The 16,042-nt window shown below is 39.2% G+C and overlaps 2 protein-coding genes across 6 annotated transcripts; both read left to right on the top strand.

Moving 5' to 3' along the window:
* The first annotated feature begins 182 nt into the window (after nucleotides 1-182).
* cfap91 (cilia and flagella associated protein 91) lies at nucleotides 183-6,322 on the top strand. Its single transcript, XM_044216797.1, has 17 exons — nucleotides 183-371; nucleotides 479-549; nucleotides 1,236-1,393; nucleotides 1,543-1,623; nucleotides 1,806-1,862; nucleotides 1,961-2,139; nucleotides 2,372-2,549; nucleotides 3,610-3,767; nucleotides 3,885-4,055; nucleotides 4,177-4,316; nucleotides 4,397-4,510; nucleotides 4,607-4,678; nucleotides 4,824-4,970; nucleotides 5,051-5,272; nucleotides 5,402-5,550; nucleotides 5,635-5,726; nucleotides 5,941-6,322. The coding sequence occupies exons 1-17, from the start codon at nucleotides 284-286 to the stop codon at nucleotides 6,150-6,152; spliced, it is 2,289 nt and encodes a 762-aa protein (XP_044072732.1). The 5' UTR covers nucleotides 183-283; the 3' UTR covers nucleotides 6,153-6,322.
* Nucleotides 6,323-6,475: 153 nt separating this feature from the next.
* nr1i2 (nuclear receptor subfamily 1, group I, member 2) lies at nucleotides 6,476-14,356 on the top strand. 5 transcript variants are annotated; one of them, XM_044216798.1, is made up of 10 exons: nucleotides 7,466-7,469; nucleotides 7,577-7,614; nucleotides 8,620-8,807; nucleotides 9,729-9,859; nucleotides 10,199-10,368; nucleotides 10,440-10,636; nucleotides 10,756-10,901; nucleotides 13,043-13,159; nucleotides 13,347-13,452; nucleotides 13,529-14,356. In XM_044216798.1, the coding sequence occupies exons 2-10, from the start codon at nucleotides 7,603-7,605 to the stop codon at nucleotides 13,683-13,685; spliced, it is 1,224 nt and encodes a 407-aa protein (XP_044072733.1). In that variant the 5' UTR covers nucleotides 7,466-7,469; nucleotides 7,577-7,602; the 3' UTR covers nucleotides 13,686-14,356. The 5 variants fall into 5 exon arrangements, with proteins under 5 accessions (XP_044072736.1, XP_044072737.1, XP_044072733.1 ...); XM_044216801.1 differs by lacking the exons at nucleotides 7,466-7,469; nucleotides 7,577-7,614 and adding an exon at nucleotides 6,476-7,414; XM_044216802.1 differs by lacking the exon at nucleotides 7,577-7,614 and having other exon boundaries at nucleotides 6,476-7,480.
* Nucleotides 14,357-16,042: the final 1,686 nt, after the last annotated feature.

Raw genomic sequence — 16,042 nt, 5'->3', positions numbered from 1 at the left:
GCGTGTAACTTTGACGTTTTATTAAAGAACCGCATATATTCAAACACAGCTGCTCATCATCTGTAGAGTTTCATTTCCATCAAGCCTTAGATTTTCCAACTGCAGGTCGCCTAACGTTCTATGCAGGAAAGGAACGGAGTGGGGCTCCGAAATAACCCCTCCCACTTTCAAACAGTCAGTTTACCGTTTCCATGGTTACATTACTAAATACCGCAGAGGCCATTGATATTGCTGTCTGTGGGAGAAATTCGTTGGAACATTAATTTTAACTGAAATAAATAAAATGAGCTTATATGTCACTCGCACAATTCCTAAGAAAAATGATGCTGACAAAGCTGTTAGGCGGCAGCGGGTTTATGACTACTTGTATGGTAAGTAAACTTTACTAAACTCTAGTTGACGCGAGCTAACGATAACATTTGAAAACGTGCTAGCTAGCTCACTTGGTTGACATTAACTGAACTGTTTTGAACCACAGATCCAGTTTATACAGTGTCATCGCAGGTAGACCATGCCAGGTCCAGCGTCAAGGCCTATGCGGACCGAGCAGTAAGTTGTGTCCATATTTGTTCTACAGCTAAATATTGGTTGTGTAGCCGACATAGGTAGGTATAGATAAGGTCATGTCATCAGATAACGTTAAGTTATAATTAGGTTAAGCCCTAACAAGTTGTATCTAACTTAGTACTAAGTCAAAAGCATAATTTCGGCTTGGTAATTCTTAAACACAAGACATTATATCGGGGTAACTGTATTGTTACTACAATAGATTTTGTTTTGTTGAGGTTTTGCTGCTTATAGCTCCTAAGAATGGACAGAGATTAGTTAAAAATGACAAGGTGCTGTCTTCAGTTGTTTACAGTATAAGGTAAACCCATCTAGTAACTTCACCCACCATTTTATTTCCAGAATAAGGCTGACCCCTCTTTTAAACTGACAAATACATTTATTAGATAATAGCATGTATAGTACATTTTTACTGATACTGTAGTTAAATTATTATATTTCACTTTCACACTTTGAACACTGAGTGTAACTCAGGAGCACATTATAATTTACCCACTTTCTGTTTACCTCTCCTTCACTAGGCACAAGTTGTTCCCCAAAGTGCCCTGTGGTCAAACTATGACCCATGGCCAATATTATTTCTCAGCTGTTACTGTATACACATGAGATCAAAGAAACTGACTGAATGAATTGCACATACCGACAGTATTTCTCTCTGCCTTAATCAGAGGAGAGTGCCTGAGTTTGGGTCTATGTTCAGTAACCTGTCCCACCACCCACGGTATACTGTTCAGCTGGACCCTGTAGACCCAGTACCGGCCTCTATTGATCGTCGTTGGCAAGGCTACACGGAACAACGCAGAGAGGCACTGCAGCAGCTGGCTGGGTAACACAAAGAGACACCATTTTAATGAGCAGCAGCAGTTACCATTGTATTAATTAAAAGTTAACTCTTTTACTCATTACAAATATAAACTGTGTCCCTTGGCATATTTATCAGTTTTTGGCTGTGATTCTTGATTACCTTCTTGACAGGGTTATTCCAAATGCTCAGCCATGGCTGAAAAGGGAGGAGTGCCATGTGACCGGAGCTGATCGCTGGAAATACTTTAAACGGTTTGATTAGCCAGTGTACACTCTTAATATGGTGGAATACAATCATACTAACTTCATTTTGCAGCACTTACCTCAGCCTGATATTATGACCTTTTACAAAAGATAACTGCCATGCTGCCCCTGTTTTCTACATTAAATATTGACATAGTCTCTGATGTGGTGTACCATTCTGTCTCCTTTAGCCCTCTGATTCCCTTTGCACAGCAGGTTCCCCAGGATGTGATTTTTGCTTTGCCTATGTGAGTTCAACAGGTTTCTCGCATTTCTTTATTTGCCAGCCTTTTTTGTTGTGCCTTTTTGCTGGTAGATGGTACATACTCTCTTTTTGTCTCCTCAGAGAAGACTTTGTATCCACTGGTGGAAACAATGCTGAACAACAGCCCACTCACTTTACTGTGGGGGTCCAGACAGACTACAGGGAAAGTGAAGCACAGACAGACCCGTACAGCCCTGAGTATGTAGTACAACCTGGGACAAGTCCCTCAGAGCTCCTGCAACTGGCAGCTTTGACTTGGGGTACATGATCAACTGTTCAGATCTTAACCAGTTACAGACTATAATGTATAATTACCTTGTTAAAACTATACATCTCCAGCCTTCCCACTGATGCTCTTAGCTGAATACTCTACCTGTACCTACCAGCTGAATAGTCTACCTGTATCTTTAGTGCCTTATAATAAGCTTACCAATGCCTCTCGTCACCTCTGCAAATTACATTTAAACCCTCTCTGATGACAATTCCCCTCAGGTCATGGTCTGCCTGCAGGCCTGGCAGAAGTGGAAGTGATTGAGCGGGCACGTGCCAGACGAGCTTGGGAGGCCACCCTTCCTCCATTGGATGACCTTAGTCAGCTTGACAAAAGGAGACGTTTGATGGAGGAGATGGAGGCCAAAGAGTGGGCTTTCAGAGAAGGAGAAATCCAGAAGTGAGTGGTGCTGCACCTCAACCACTATTAATTTACTTTTTATCCCTAACTGGAAAACACAAAAAGCCACTACTTACTACTATATCTTAAGCCATCTGCCATCACAAGTGCCCCACAGCAAACCATAAAGTCCCTGAACTTATGTAGCATCGTGCATTGCTGTTTTGTTTAGTTTTTTACTACCACTGGGGACACCAAACTTGGAAATGTTCAAATTTTACATATACTGGCTTTAAAGCAGCTATAATCAATACTGTTTATATTTACAATGGATCAAATTACTATGCGTACATTAGAAAGGGGTCGCTTGTAATGAACCCACCGAGAATTATCACCCGACACCACAGATCCCCTCAGCTTTACGAAGCCTTTTAGTGTCTTTCAATTCACTGTTTTGGTTTTCCAGTTGTAGTCAACGTTGCTGCTTTGGTTCATTCTCACCGCTCTCATCAGTGTCATTTACTGTACACTCAGTGTCAGTGTTGTTCATAGCTTGTTTCTGCTGCCCCCAAGTGGACACAAAATTAGCTATTGAAGGTTTAAAGGGACAGTTCACCCCAAAATCAAAAATACATATTTTTCCTTTTAACTGTAGTGCTATTTATCCATCTAGATTGTTTGGTGTGAGTTGCCGAGTTTTGGAGATATCGGCTGTAGAGATGTCTGCCTTTTTTTAATATAATGGAACTATATGGCACTCAGCTTGTGGTGCTCAAAGCACTTAAAAATACATTTGGAAAAACTCAACAGCGATGTCTCGTTCCAGAAATCATGCCCTGCTTACTCATGATAATCCATAGATTTGTTGTGAGCAGTTTCATGTAGGAATTATCGGTAGAAAGAAAATAGTTCCTACATGAAACTGTAAATAGTAAAGGCAGTTTCTCTCATCAAAATGCCACAACCATATACTACTTGGGACTAAAATATGTCTAACCAAGAACGATATGTCGGACATATCCAGTTCTTGGCTTATTAAGCAATCTTGATGTTCCTGCTGTCTTTACCAAGCAAAACCTGCCCTTCTGCAATGCTCTCTGTTTCTGTGGGTGGTGGCCAGGTTGCAAGAGGCTCGTCTCGCTGTGCTGAAGGACCTCTTGAAGCAGAGAGATGAGGCCCAGAAAGACGTCACAAGCGAGAGACTGAATCAGATATATTCTAAGCACCAAAAAGACAAGGGGACCAAGCTACACAAGATTCACAATGACTACATCAGGTGTAAGATAACCTTTGCCTCTGCTCTAACATAATATTAGGATCATAAATGTATTATTCAAGGCTTCATTTCACTCCTTCTCATCTATCTCTTCTTTTTCATTGTTGTTTTGTCTGTAGCAATGAGAAAACTGGAAGCTAAGAGGAGAAGTGTGGAGGGGAAGCTAGAGCGATGTGGCATTGTCAATACAGTTTCTCAGACATATGCCCCTCGGACCCGCAGAGACATGTTCACCAACAGGAACACTTGCAACAATCAGTTAAAAAGCCACTACTTAGACACATATGAAGGTCTGAATCTAAATGCTTTTGGACAAATAGAATTTAGTGGGTAATTCGTCCATAATAGCACCTCAGAGACAACAGTATCCCTTTATTGTTAAGGTAACATTAAATTTTTTGTCAATCATAGGCTTGCTAGAGCTAGAGGCAGGACTCTCTACCTCAGTCCTCAAGCTGCGGGTGAAAAGACCCAAGCCCAAAGTCAGCATCATCAAGGATGTAATCAAGCCCCCTGTGAGCAGAGCGGTCGAAGTGATGAAGAAATACAAGGTAAAGCAGAAATAAATGTGTTCATTAAGCATATCACTTAAGTTCTAGATACACATGGATTACCAACTGTTGCTTCACAGGCCCTGAGGGAGGAGGAGAACGAGCAATTGACAAGGAAGTCCTTGCGTTTTCTTGTCAAGAAGGAGAAGCCTGTTCCTCGTCCTGTCACTCCCAGAGTGGAGGAGCCACCAGAGGTCAGCTAATGTTTCTGACTCTAATTGACACTGACCTTGTTCAACCTACATGTATTTGAGATGCTATTGTTAATTCATTTATATGTCCCTCGTTAGGGGGATGAGGAGATAGAGCTTGCAGCCATCCAGTTGCAGAAACTACTGAGAGGAAGAAGTATCCAATACGAGGTCTGAACATGTCTTCATGCATGTGTGTGTGTTTACCTGCATGTCTTTGACCTTTTTTAATGCCTGAAGTGCCTACAGAAATGTTGCATGTGTTTCAAGTTGTAAGGACATCTCCTCATTCATTTCTGTCTGTGTTGTTGTACAGATGTTTAAGGGCAAGGAAAACCATCTGGAGCTCATCCAGGAACTAAGGACTGTAAACGCCCTGCAGAGAGAGGAGCAGGAGCTACAGAAAGCTGACAAAGGGCTCGTAATGACCCTGAAAAAACAGAGAGAAAAACATAGACACAAGGTGAAACACACAGACAAATTCACATGCAAACTCTGACAAACTCCAAATAATCTCATTACGCCTTCTCTATCCCCTCCCAGACCGCTCAAGAGGAGGCGACTCACGCCAGAGTGGTAGGTACAGAGCTTGAACACTTGTTTGACACCTTGTCCAAGGAGCTGATTCATCTCCAGGAAGAACGCAGGATCCATGCTTTTACACTACTGGCTGAGAGAGACCGTCGCCTACGAGAGGCTGAGGAGAGTGGGAGGAGACAGGTGGAGGAGCGCAGACGCAGAGAAGAAGATGAGATCTTCAGACAAGTGCGTACATGTGTACATTTAGTGTGCTAAGGAGATAGTTATAAGAATATGTGTGTGGTGCACATGTTTTAATGCTTAGCATATGTGTGTGTGTGTGTGTGTGTGTGTGTCTTTAACACTGTGTCACAGGTGGTGCAGGTACACCAGGAAACTGTGGATTTGTATTTGGAGGACATCATCTTAGGGACCTTGGAGCAGACAGCTGACCAGCAGGCCAGAGAGGAGATCCGCAGGAAGGCAAAGGAGGTCAACGACATCGCTTATGCCATGGAGGAAAGGTAATGTATACCTCAGCTGATGCTTTGTATTAAAAAATTCAAACCCAAAGATAATGAACACATAATCTCTGTGTGTGTGAGTAGCCGGAACAATCTTCAGTCGGAGGAGATTGTGTCAGAGTTGGTGTACAGTTTCCTTATCCCAGAGGTCAAGAAGATCAGCGTCAGACGAAGAGGTTTGGGAGATTTTTCTGTTTCCACTGTATTCACACATTATTATCATAGAATACAAATTCAAAATTATAGAGTACAGTATTTGTAGCAATAATTAAAAATGCATGAAAAGGCACCACATGTGTTTAAAGTAAGAGATAAATGCCCTTTCTAAACAAAAACAAACAAAAAATTACAATTGAATGATGAATTTAAGTTGTGATTTCTTTCTACCAGTGCACCAGAGGCAGCATAGACACTTGCAGGCAGCTCGGAGTATCATTCAGGGGACTGCAGAGCATTCTGGGATCCTTCCTAGTACTCCGGGGACCTCGCAGTCGACCTGTCCCTCTGAGAGAGCCTCCAACCGAGTCCTTGAGGAGATGATCAGCCAAGTGGAGCAGGAGCAAGGGAAGGAAGAAGAGCAGCACCACACTCAAACTGAGTAGAGGACTAAAAATATAAGTGTACTGAGATGCACTCTGATGTCTAAACTTGTTGTTCACTCCTATTAGTAAAGTATAAGTTTCATAATCATCATTGTGGGTTTATGGGTTAATTATAGCCTTTTGATTATTGCTACTTACATAGGGTCTCAGTAAAACTGCTTCAAATTGTATATAGTCAGTGTGATTCTTAAATTCCATTAATTGATTTTCAGAAAACCTCCTAAGGAAAGTTAATATATGAAGGAATATCCTATGTGTTACAATCCATGTTGACTTTGGATGTGACTTTCCCTCTAATTTTCTCAAAAACTGTACACTAGAATGACTTGTGGAATTTTATTTTTTTTTATATTTCTGCGAAGGGCATTCTGAAAAGAAATCTACTGGGGTTCTCAGCAAACTTGTGGGAGCAGTTTTATAATAGTTAAAAAATATGGAATTTTCTATATACTACAATGCGTATTTACAGTGGAGGTGAATATAGACATATTTCATCAAATGATGTGTTGTATCATTTCATTAGGTAGGGCCTATGTGATTGTGAAATGTAAGAACTCATTGCAGTTTGCATCAAAGCTTCAGGAGAGTCTTTAAACGTCATTTTCGGCCACTCCCAGCACCGGTAACGTAAATGCATGAATAGACGCGCAAAATCCAAAGGCGGCTGGTTTTACCTGGATTTTGCAATCGACGGTTCACATTTGAACCCACCGCAGTAAACATTCCTGCTACAACAGGCCTGCAGACAAATTAATACAGGCCACCATACAGAATGTTATAGGAAACCATCTGGAAAGTTCCTCAATAATTAAAAGGAAAGATGTCCCGGGTGACAGGGACCCGGAGAAAAAAACAAAAAGCAATTTGCACAACATACCTCACCTGCTGCAGCACCTCTCCTTTCCGCCGTGCACGCAAGGCGCATGAATCAACAGTATAGTGAAAACTTTCCTTAATACTCAATGAATTTTCACACAATGCAATGCAGGTGACAATCTATATTTTTCTTTTTACTTTTAAAGTGAAAGTTGTGCAATGCGCCATGGGCGGGCATTGCACACACACACACACACACACACGGCTACGGACTGCAGCCAGAAATACCTGTAGCAACGAGCAGCGACACGTCCAGCAGGAAGGCTAATGCGATACTCGTTCTCACCTGTTGAGTGTTAAATCAAAAATCCACCAGGATTAATCGCTGCGAAGCGAAACCTTGTAGATTACAGACATCTGTTTGGACATCTGGAATCACCAAATCAGTGAGTTGAATCATCTCGATCACCGGTGTTTGATTAAAACTTGACCTTTAACCAGGTAAAGGAGAGGTAGGAAAAGTATGTCTTTTCAGATTATTTTGAAGTTGACAGAGTTTATTACACGTTTTGAATTTATTAAAAATGACAGTTTGCTGTGTCATGAAGTTACTGCTGCCTGCCAAGTCAAAGGCATGACGGTAGAGGTGCGTTGCCCAAACGTAAATTTGTTTTACAGGCTTGGGAATCAACATAATGTTTTCCCCGGTGTCCAATTACTGTCACACGGCTGTGGAAGTGAAAGAAATGGGTAGGCTACTGTGGTAGTTGTGCACGGTTTAAAGACACATACAGTAGTACATAAAATACACATTATGACTATGGTTTCAGAATTATGTCATAAATAGTGTGCAGTGTAGAGGATTCCTGATTTGATTGATATATTTATTGACACTGAAAATACATGTCTTTGTGATAACTTTCTTTTATTGGCTTGAAGATTTGAAACAATATTACAGTTATAGGCTACTAAATGATTAATCCAAACCTCTATTAATTGTCATATTTCTACACAAGTTTTCAGTGGTTGATAAAAGCCTTTCAGTAAAAATGACAACAGTGTGAGAGCATGGGGCAATTTTATAATTAAGTGTTGTTGTATAAGTAATAAGAGTCCCTATAGTGGTGCTGAGTCCTGTTGGAGGCTGAAAACTGTTCTCTGTCCTGCTTCGCTGCAATTTCCGGACACTTCAGAGCACTATGTCGTTTTATACTCTTTGATGGAGTTTGAAATAGTTCCTCGCGGTGGCCATTTAGTCACAGGGAATGGATTAGAATTAAAGGCTTTTAATAGACTTAAAGGACTCCACTGAGCCTTTATTCATACAGAGTTATGCCTCACTGCACCTTTATTAAAAAAATATAATAGAAGAAAGTGAGTCAGCCACAAGATTTTTGTCTTATATTTGAAGGCAAGATCATCACAGCACAGTATTGCAGATCTTCTGTTAATTAGCTGTGATATAGTAAAAAAAAAAAAAAAAAAAAACACTGAGACCTCACTTGATCTCACACTGTTGTTTGTGCTTGTGGTCGTCAGCACTAAAACCTCACTTCCTTCAAACCCTGCCACTTCTTACAAAAAACAATATTGTGCTTGAAATGAATCAAGATGAAGTTAGTGATGCCAGAATCATCTAACCATCCCTCAGGTGAGAATGAGCAAGAAGGCCAGTGGAGTGCAGACCATCCGAGAAGCGCTCACAAGGCAAATTGAAGAGGACGAGGAAGGAAAGGTGACAGAAGAGGAAGAGCCCAGAGCCTGCGGTGTGTGTGGAGATCTGGCCAAGGGTTACCACTTCAACGCCTTGACATGCGAAGGCTGCAAGGGCTTCTTCAGGTGAGGTTGTTTCACTCACTCCCTCATCCCCTCGTCAATGCTCTATTTCTACTTCCTAGTTGTGACATTTATAACAAACAACATGGACATCTGTGATATAGGAGAGAGGTGACAAAATGCTCCTCACTTTTTGTAAATATAATAAAAAAAATAAATATAATAGTTGCTTAAGCACCTTTTTCTGAAACACTGTTACCAAAAAACAAGTATAATTGTCACATGAATTTATATTTATACTGTGCCGCACAACACTTCATTTGTCCTGTAAAGCCTTCTCTCGCTCCAAACACTCATTCATGTTTGAAAAGTAAATCAATTCATCAATTCCATTTAATCCAATTCAATACAGTTTAAATGTATGCAGTTTGCCACCCAGATCAGCAGATACACACACAGTAGTTAGGAGAAGAAAGAAAAAACACGGTTAATCACAAAGCTCCAAACAATCAAAGGTTGTAAGCGTAAAAGCTATATGTGGAATTGTTAATAAGTACATTAATGTATAAATGTAAATATCAAAAAAATACACAAAGTAATGAAGCCATACAAAAGCAGAAAAAATTACCTATAAGGAATTGACGGATATCAGTGGGGATAAAGGACTTAGAGTAACGATCACTGAAGGCAACAGTGATGGTGCACCTGCTAATATGTGCTCAGTTAGGATCAATATGCTATTTGTAGAATTGCAGAGTTTGGTTTGTTACTACAAACAGCCCAGTTTCACATTATCTGGTTTGGGTATCTGGTTTTCCACTCAGTTACTGTCTCCTGAATTATTTCTGGGCTGGTGCATTGCTGTCACATACATACTTGTCACACAGTAATACTATAATATAATGTGTGTTTCAGTGCATGCGATTTCTAACTTCAGATTGATGTTTGTAAGCTGTTACTTAGTGGATTTTTAAATAAATTCAGACGTGCCATAAAGAGGACAACGCAGCTTCACTGTCCGTTCCTGAATAAATGCAGTATAACCAAAAACAACCGGCGGTCGTGTCAAGCCTGCCGCTTCCGTAAATGCCAGGCCATAGGCATGCGCAAAGAAAGTAAGTAACATAAAGATACAACAAATGATCCCTTATTATTTTCTTTACTCCTTTATACTGTTTATTTTTACATAAAAGTGATAGAAAGAAGTATGTGATGTGAGGAGCTCATCATTCAATTGCTAAGGTGCTGGCCATACATTATTAAATGTGCATATTGATATGGAATTCATATTATATTTGATTAATTATAATAATAATTGAATTAATATAATATATTATATTAAATTTATGTTTGCTTTGAGACCATTCTATTTCAACACAATCCAGCATTAGAAGTTAAATCAGTATTTCCATGGTGACATACAGTATGTACAGGTATTTTTTGTGTCCTTGTAGTGGTCATGTCTGAGAAGGAGGTATTAGAGAGGAGGATCCGAATCAAGAAGAAGAAGATGCTCGACGCACCAGTACAGCTTTCATCCCAACAAGAGGAGACCATTCAGGAGCTACTCTGTGGCCACCGCAGCACATTTGACTCAGCATTTTACCGCTTCAGTGGCTTTAGGGTGCGTGAATGCCTGCAAGCATGTTTGAGGTATTGTCATTGTTATAGCTTGTCTGACTATCTTTTTTTCAGCCTATGGACAGAAACATCCTTCCTGTGAGTGAGTACAACCAGTCTGCAAGCAAGCCCTCGGATGCCTGCTCCCTCTCCTCGTCATCCTCCAGTCTCTGTGGTACCAGTGTTTTCACTGCTCTTCCACACGTGACTGACCTCACAACTTACATGATCCAGGACATCATTAGTTTCTCCAAAAATCTCCAGGACTTCCGGTAAATGTGTGCCTTAATGCATATTCAAATATGTCTCAGTGGGTATGTTCTTTATGACTAATATCTATTCGGAAGAACTTATTCACCATTGAGTGTGTGTGTCACACCGGTCTCTTAAGGTCTCTAACCATGGAGGACCAAATTGCTCTGTTGAAGGGAGCCACATTTGAAGTTATGCAGATCCGCTTCAACATGGTGTTCAACGCAAAAACAAGCATCTGGGAATGCGGCCATATTACATACTGCATAGATGACGCTGTACGAGGTGAGACCAGTTACACAAACAAATGCCAAAGCATGCTTTGCAAAGGGAGATGCTTGGCTGTTTTTACTGTACAGTGTGAAAATGTACAGATGAGTACATACACATCACATCATTTGCACGGATACAGATAAATAACATCCTGTGCAAATTTTACTAATATCTATTTATCTACTAACCTTTGAGGGAAGGTTGCATGTCTTGTGTTTATGAGAATGACAGACAAGTCATATTGAAACCCCAAACCCCTGAGGGAACTATCCTGCATTTTAGCTGCTAAATGCTCTGCTATGTTCACCAGCTAGTCGCTGATGGGAGCTGCAAGACTGAACTGCAACAGTAAAGTTGGGGGCTGTTAAACCAAAACAAGGTGCTGAAAGGGGCTACAATGCTCCATAGAGCTGAGGGGAACTGTAGAGTCGGGTGACAATTCTCTGTGGGTTCGTCAATACAAGAAACTAATTTCACATACAAGTAGTCATTTGATCCGTTGTTGATATAAAAATATTCATTATAGCAGCTTTAAGGAAAGGGGTGGGATCATATGGTGGCACTGGATTTGTCAGTGCATAATTATAATCCAGTCTACAGTACTGTACTTGATTAATACAAAATTCATTCAGTGATGGTTGTAGCTTAACTAGCATGGACTGGAAATACAAAAGCATTGGATGGATGGAATTTGTGAGACAGGATAGTTAAGTGTTTCAAAGGCACAAATATGATCTGATGCTGATTAAAGAGTCAGCAGCTCTAAACATGTTTATAGGTATTGTATCTTTTATTTGTGAGCTGTCAGACGTAATAAAATGGCTCATGTTCTCAGAGGTGTAACGTGACTCGCCAGAATGTTGTCAAACTGGTGTTGTTTGCTCCTTTTCTAAAGATCGAGCAAAATTCAGTTGGCATTCATTTATTGTCTTCCAGCTTTCTACTCACTGCCTTTGGCTGGCAGACAGTCTTTAACACTGTGTCTCTCAAAATGTTTATGGGATATTTACAGTAGGATTAGGAAATAATTCAGGCCACACAGAATATTATTCTGATTGGCCGGCAGGTGTCTGTTAAAAATTCATATTAGGACACTTCAAATAGAGTGCAAGGTATATTATACTGCATGTAACCATAGCAACAATGCTTGTTCTTCTTGCTACATTACCAATGAACTCACTAGTCAAAATAACCTAACCATGGGATAAACTGACAACAAACAAACTTAGAAAAATGGATGATGATGTAAATACAGCCTCTTATTTTTTCTTTTTGTAAATAGTCCTGGTATAATGATGATGATGATGCACTCCAAGATATCCTGCGATATGAAGTAATTGACTGGCAGAGGATACAGGTACTCTGCATTATATTATCTTGTTCAGTTGAGCTTACTTACCACTCACCATATCTTCTCAATGAAATCTTATCTTATCAAGACAAAGTTTTCACATTGAGATATCGTGGTTTAAGCATGTCATAGCTTGAGAAAACCAAGGGCATGTTTTTTTATTTTTTAAATGAAATGTTCATGACCAAAATGTTTCATCTTTAAAAAACGTCAACCTTTTCTTTCACATGATTCTATCTTCCTATGCACCTGTCTACTAGGTTTGCATAAGATAACACTGTGATTTTTGATACTTTTGTGAATACTGATCTTAAGGAAACATTGATGTGTTGTGATAATAATCCTGATAATACTTTTATCTATATTATCCAGCCTTTATTTATAGTAAATATTTATAAAACTTTTAAAAGGATTAAACATCCTGAAATGTTCTAAGAAAAGCCTGCATTCACATAATAGCTGAGGCTGCAGACTGTTGAAACATATACAGGCTGGAAAAAAGAAAACAAATGACCTGTAATGACTGTCTTGGTAAATTTAGCATGATGTACATTTCCACAGAATTAAGTTCAACAACACAGTCATGCCAAAAAGGCTGTTCTCACTCAATCAAATTGACTCCACTTTGGTGTTTTTGTGTTAATGAAATATTTCCACATTTCTTTAAGATGTTTCACAATAAAAGCCTTCTGGGAAGAATGTGTGGAATAAAAAGGACGATATCTCTGGTTCACCAATTATTGTTTTCCTAGTCTTACCATCGCTGTCATGTCATTGATCTCTGTTCACCTGTGTTTTGTAGCGGGCTTCCAGCCGCTCCTGCTGGAGCCTCTGCTCAAATTTCATCACACACTGCGCAAATTGGGCCTGCAGGAGGAAGAGTATGTTCTCATGCAAGCCATGTCCCTATTTTCTCCAGGTAGCAGCAGGTCTTCATCAGTTCATCCCAGTTCTTGCTAATCAATCATTTATGAACCCTGTTAATATTTAAACCCTAGAAAACAGTGTGCATTTGTACCCAGCCAAATATAAAAATGCATTTTCAGAAGTTCTCAGGTACAGGTTGCTTTGGATTAGTAGAGATTTATTTTTTTTCGATCTATCAGACCGTCAAGGTGTACAGCAACACAGCATGATTGACGAACTTCATGAAAACTTGGCGCTGACACTAAAAACTTGGATTGACTGCAAGAGAACAGGACCAAAAAAACAGTGAGTACCACTCTCTGTACATTCAGTCTGAAACCTTTCACAGATTGAACCTCCTTTGTTTCCTTTGTGCCTCCAGCTTGCTGTACCCCAAAGTGATGGCCTGTCTCACCGAGATGAGAACAATGACTGAGGAGTACACCAAACAGGTTCTGCAGATCCAGGACATCCAGCCTGATGTTCTCTCTCCTCTCATAATGGAGGTGGTCAGTAAAAACCCCTGTAATGACTTCTAATACTGACTGTAAATGGACAACTCAAGCGCTCTGGGTCCAGCTTTGTTAATTAATAACAGAGATCCTAAACTGAAAACCAGCTGGATGTACTCATTGATTTAAAGCAAAGTATTCAGTTTTTGTTGTTTACAAGTGTGTCAAAATACTAAAGAATGCATTTCTGTCATGTAATAGTCTTGAGCATAGACCGCACAAAAACCTGATCAGATGAAGATGATTGTAAACCTCACAGTCTGAGTCATTGAAGTCCTGCTCAAATGTCTGTTCTCTGCACACTGCCTGCAAGTCAAAGAAGCCATGAGTAAGACAGCATTAAGTTTTACAAAGTTTGTTTTGTTAACAGGTTACAATACTGGTGGATTATGGTGTATTTCACATGTTAATTGTTTTGCTTACATTAAGTACATATTGTGTCTATGAATGAATGTTGAGGTAAAGTTGTGAGGTTTAACGTTTTTCAAAAACGTTAAACCTCACAACACAAAACGTTGCACACAGAATTGTCAGAGACCATGATGTGTTTTCTCAGAGAATGGAAAGAGCTATAGTTGCAAAGACAGTCTTTGGGTTTTGTATATGTTGCCTCAAGTTGTGTTTAGTTTTGTGTTTTGATGCCATCATGTGAAACAAAAATACTCTACACTACTTTTGAATAAAACTGACTAAAAGTACTCCTTAGATTGAAGTGTGTGATTGTGCTTCTAGGGTCATTAACAGCAAAATAGGACAAACACTGCCCCACTGTGGTCATATTAAGACAAAGGATAGCTGTAAAGAGAATGATCTCTTGGTGCAAATGCTAAAATCTTGTGTGGTATGTAGACGTTTAAGAAATGGTCTTAACATTTGACCTATAGGCCAAAAAGTAGGACTCATAGGCTTTGTATAAAAAAGGTGAAACTAACTTTTAGCAAAGTTTAATAAGTGTGACTTTTTTTAAGGCAGACTGCAGTGACTTCTAAGTGTAAAATGTAAAATAAGGATTACCATTATAGCCGTGTCTGAATTCCATACTACATACTGATTCTAAGCAGGTTTTTAGTATGTAGTGTGTTCACACTAGAAAAGTGACATGATGATTAGTGTGCAGTACATTCTGTATAGAAGTAATATGTAGTATGGATTTGGGCTACAGCATATGTCTACCCACAATAAAAGCACTGAATCAGCCAATAGCAGGCCTCCAGGAGTGATGTGTCAGAGCTGCATCACAGCCTGTCATAATTAAGACTAACCCTCTTTCATTATATCCAACATTATATAAGTTTCAATATATTGAAACATGCAAGAGAACAGTTTATATAAGATATTTCCCCTTCAGTTATGCTGGCAATATCAATACATGCTATATGGGATACTATTTATAACATTGTTAAATGAGTTTAATGGAATTCATGTTTAAGGATATAGTAAGCAGTTCAGAGAGAACTATCTGTGGAGGTCTTGTAAAATGTTTGTATGTTAATCATAGATATGTTTTAAGTGATTCCTCCCCAGAGAACATAGGCATCAACCTAAAACGTTCCATAAAATGTTTACTAGCAAGTTTATATATTTAGAATCATTTTAATTTGTTTGTGTTCCCCTGACCTTTCCTCTAGTGCCACCATGTGGTTAGTATTTGTGGTTTTGAGTGAATGTCTCCACAACTATTAGATGGATTGCCATAAAATTCTGTGCCATCATCAGGTCAAAATCACTTTATTTGTAATGGCATTACCATCAAGCTGTATTTTGTGTTGCTAATCAGCAAATGTTAGCATGCTAAGATGCTAAACTAAGATGGTGAACATGGTAAACATTATACCGGCTAAACATCGGCATGTTAGCATGCTGGGGTTAGCATTTAGCTCAAAGCACTGATGTCCCTAAGTACAGCCTCACAGAGCTACTAGCATGGCTGTAAACTCTTCGTCTTGTTATAATATATAATATTAATAATAATAATAATAATGATAATAACTTTATTTATGTAGCACCTTTCAAATCAAAGTTACAGTGATTTACAATAAAAACAAATAAAAAAAGTAAATAAAATCCAAAACTCAAGATATACAACAATAATTTAAATAATTACAACAAAGAAAACCAGTTAAGAAAAACCCATGAGGTAAAAGTGAGTTTTAAGAAAAGATTTAAAAGAAAAGGATACTGAGTTTGCCTGCCAGAGATCCCCAGGCAAATAAATATATTTTTTAATGTGAACATTTGGAAGAATCACACTCATGCTGGAGCCATGATCTCATGAACTTTTTCATGTTGTATAAGTAGTGAGAGTATTTGTATCTTTTATCAACTTTTCACAATTTTTCAAAATATGTTGTGTGTAGCTGCAGCCTCTGCAATTTGGCAGCTGA

Source organism: Siniperca chuatsi, linkage group LG12 (genome assembly GCF_020085105.1).
Source record: "Siniperca chuatsi isolate FFG_IHB_CAS linkage group LG12, ASM2008510v1, whole genome shotgun sequence".
Classification (NCBI taxonomy): Eukaryota; Metazoa; Chordata; class Actinopteri; order Centrarchiformes; family Sinipercidae; genus Siniperca; species Siniperca chuatsi.
Note: the sequence above shows the minus strand (reverse complement) of the source record. Positions and strands in the feature narration are given on the sequence as shown.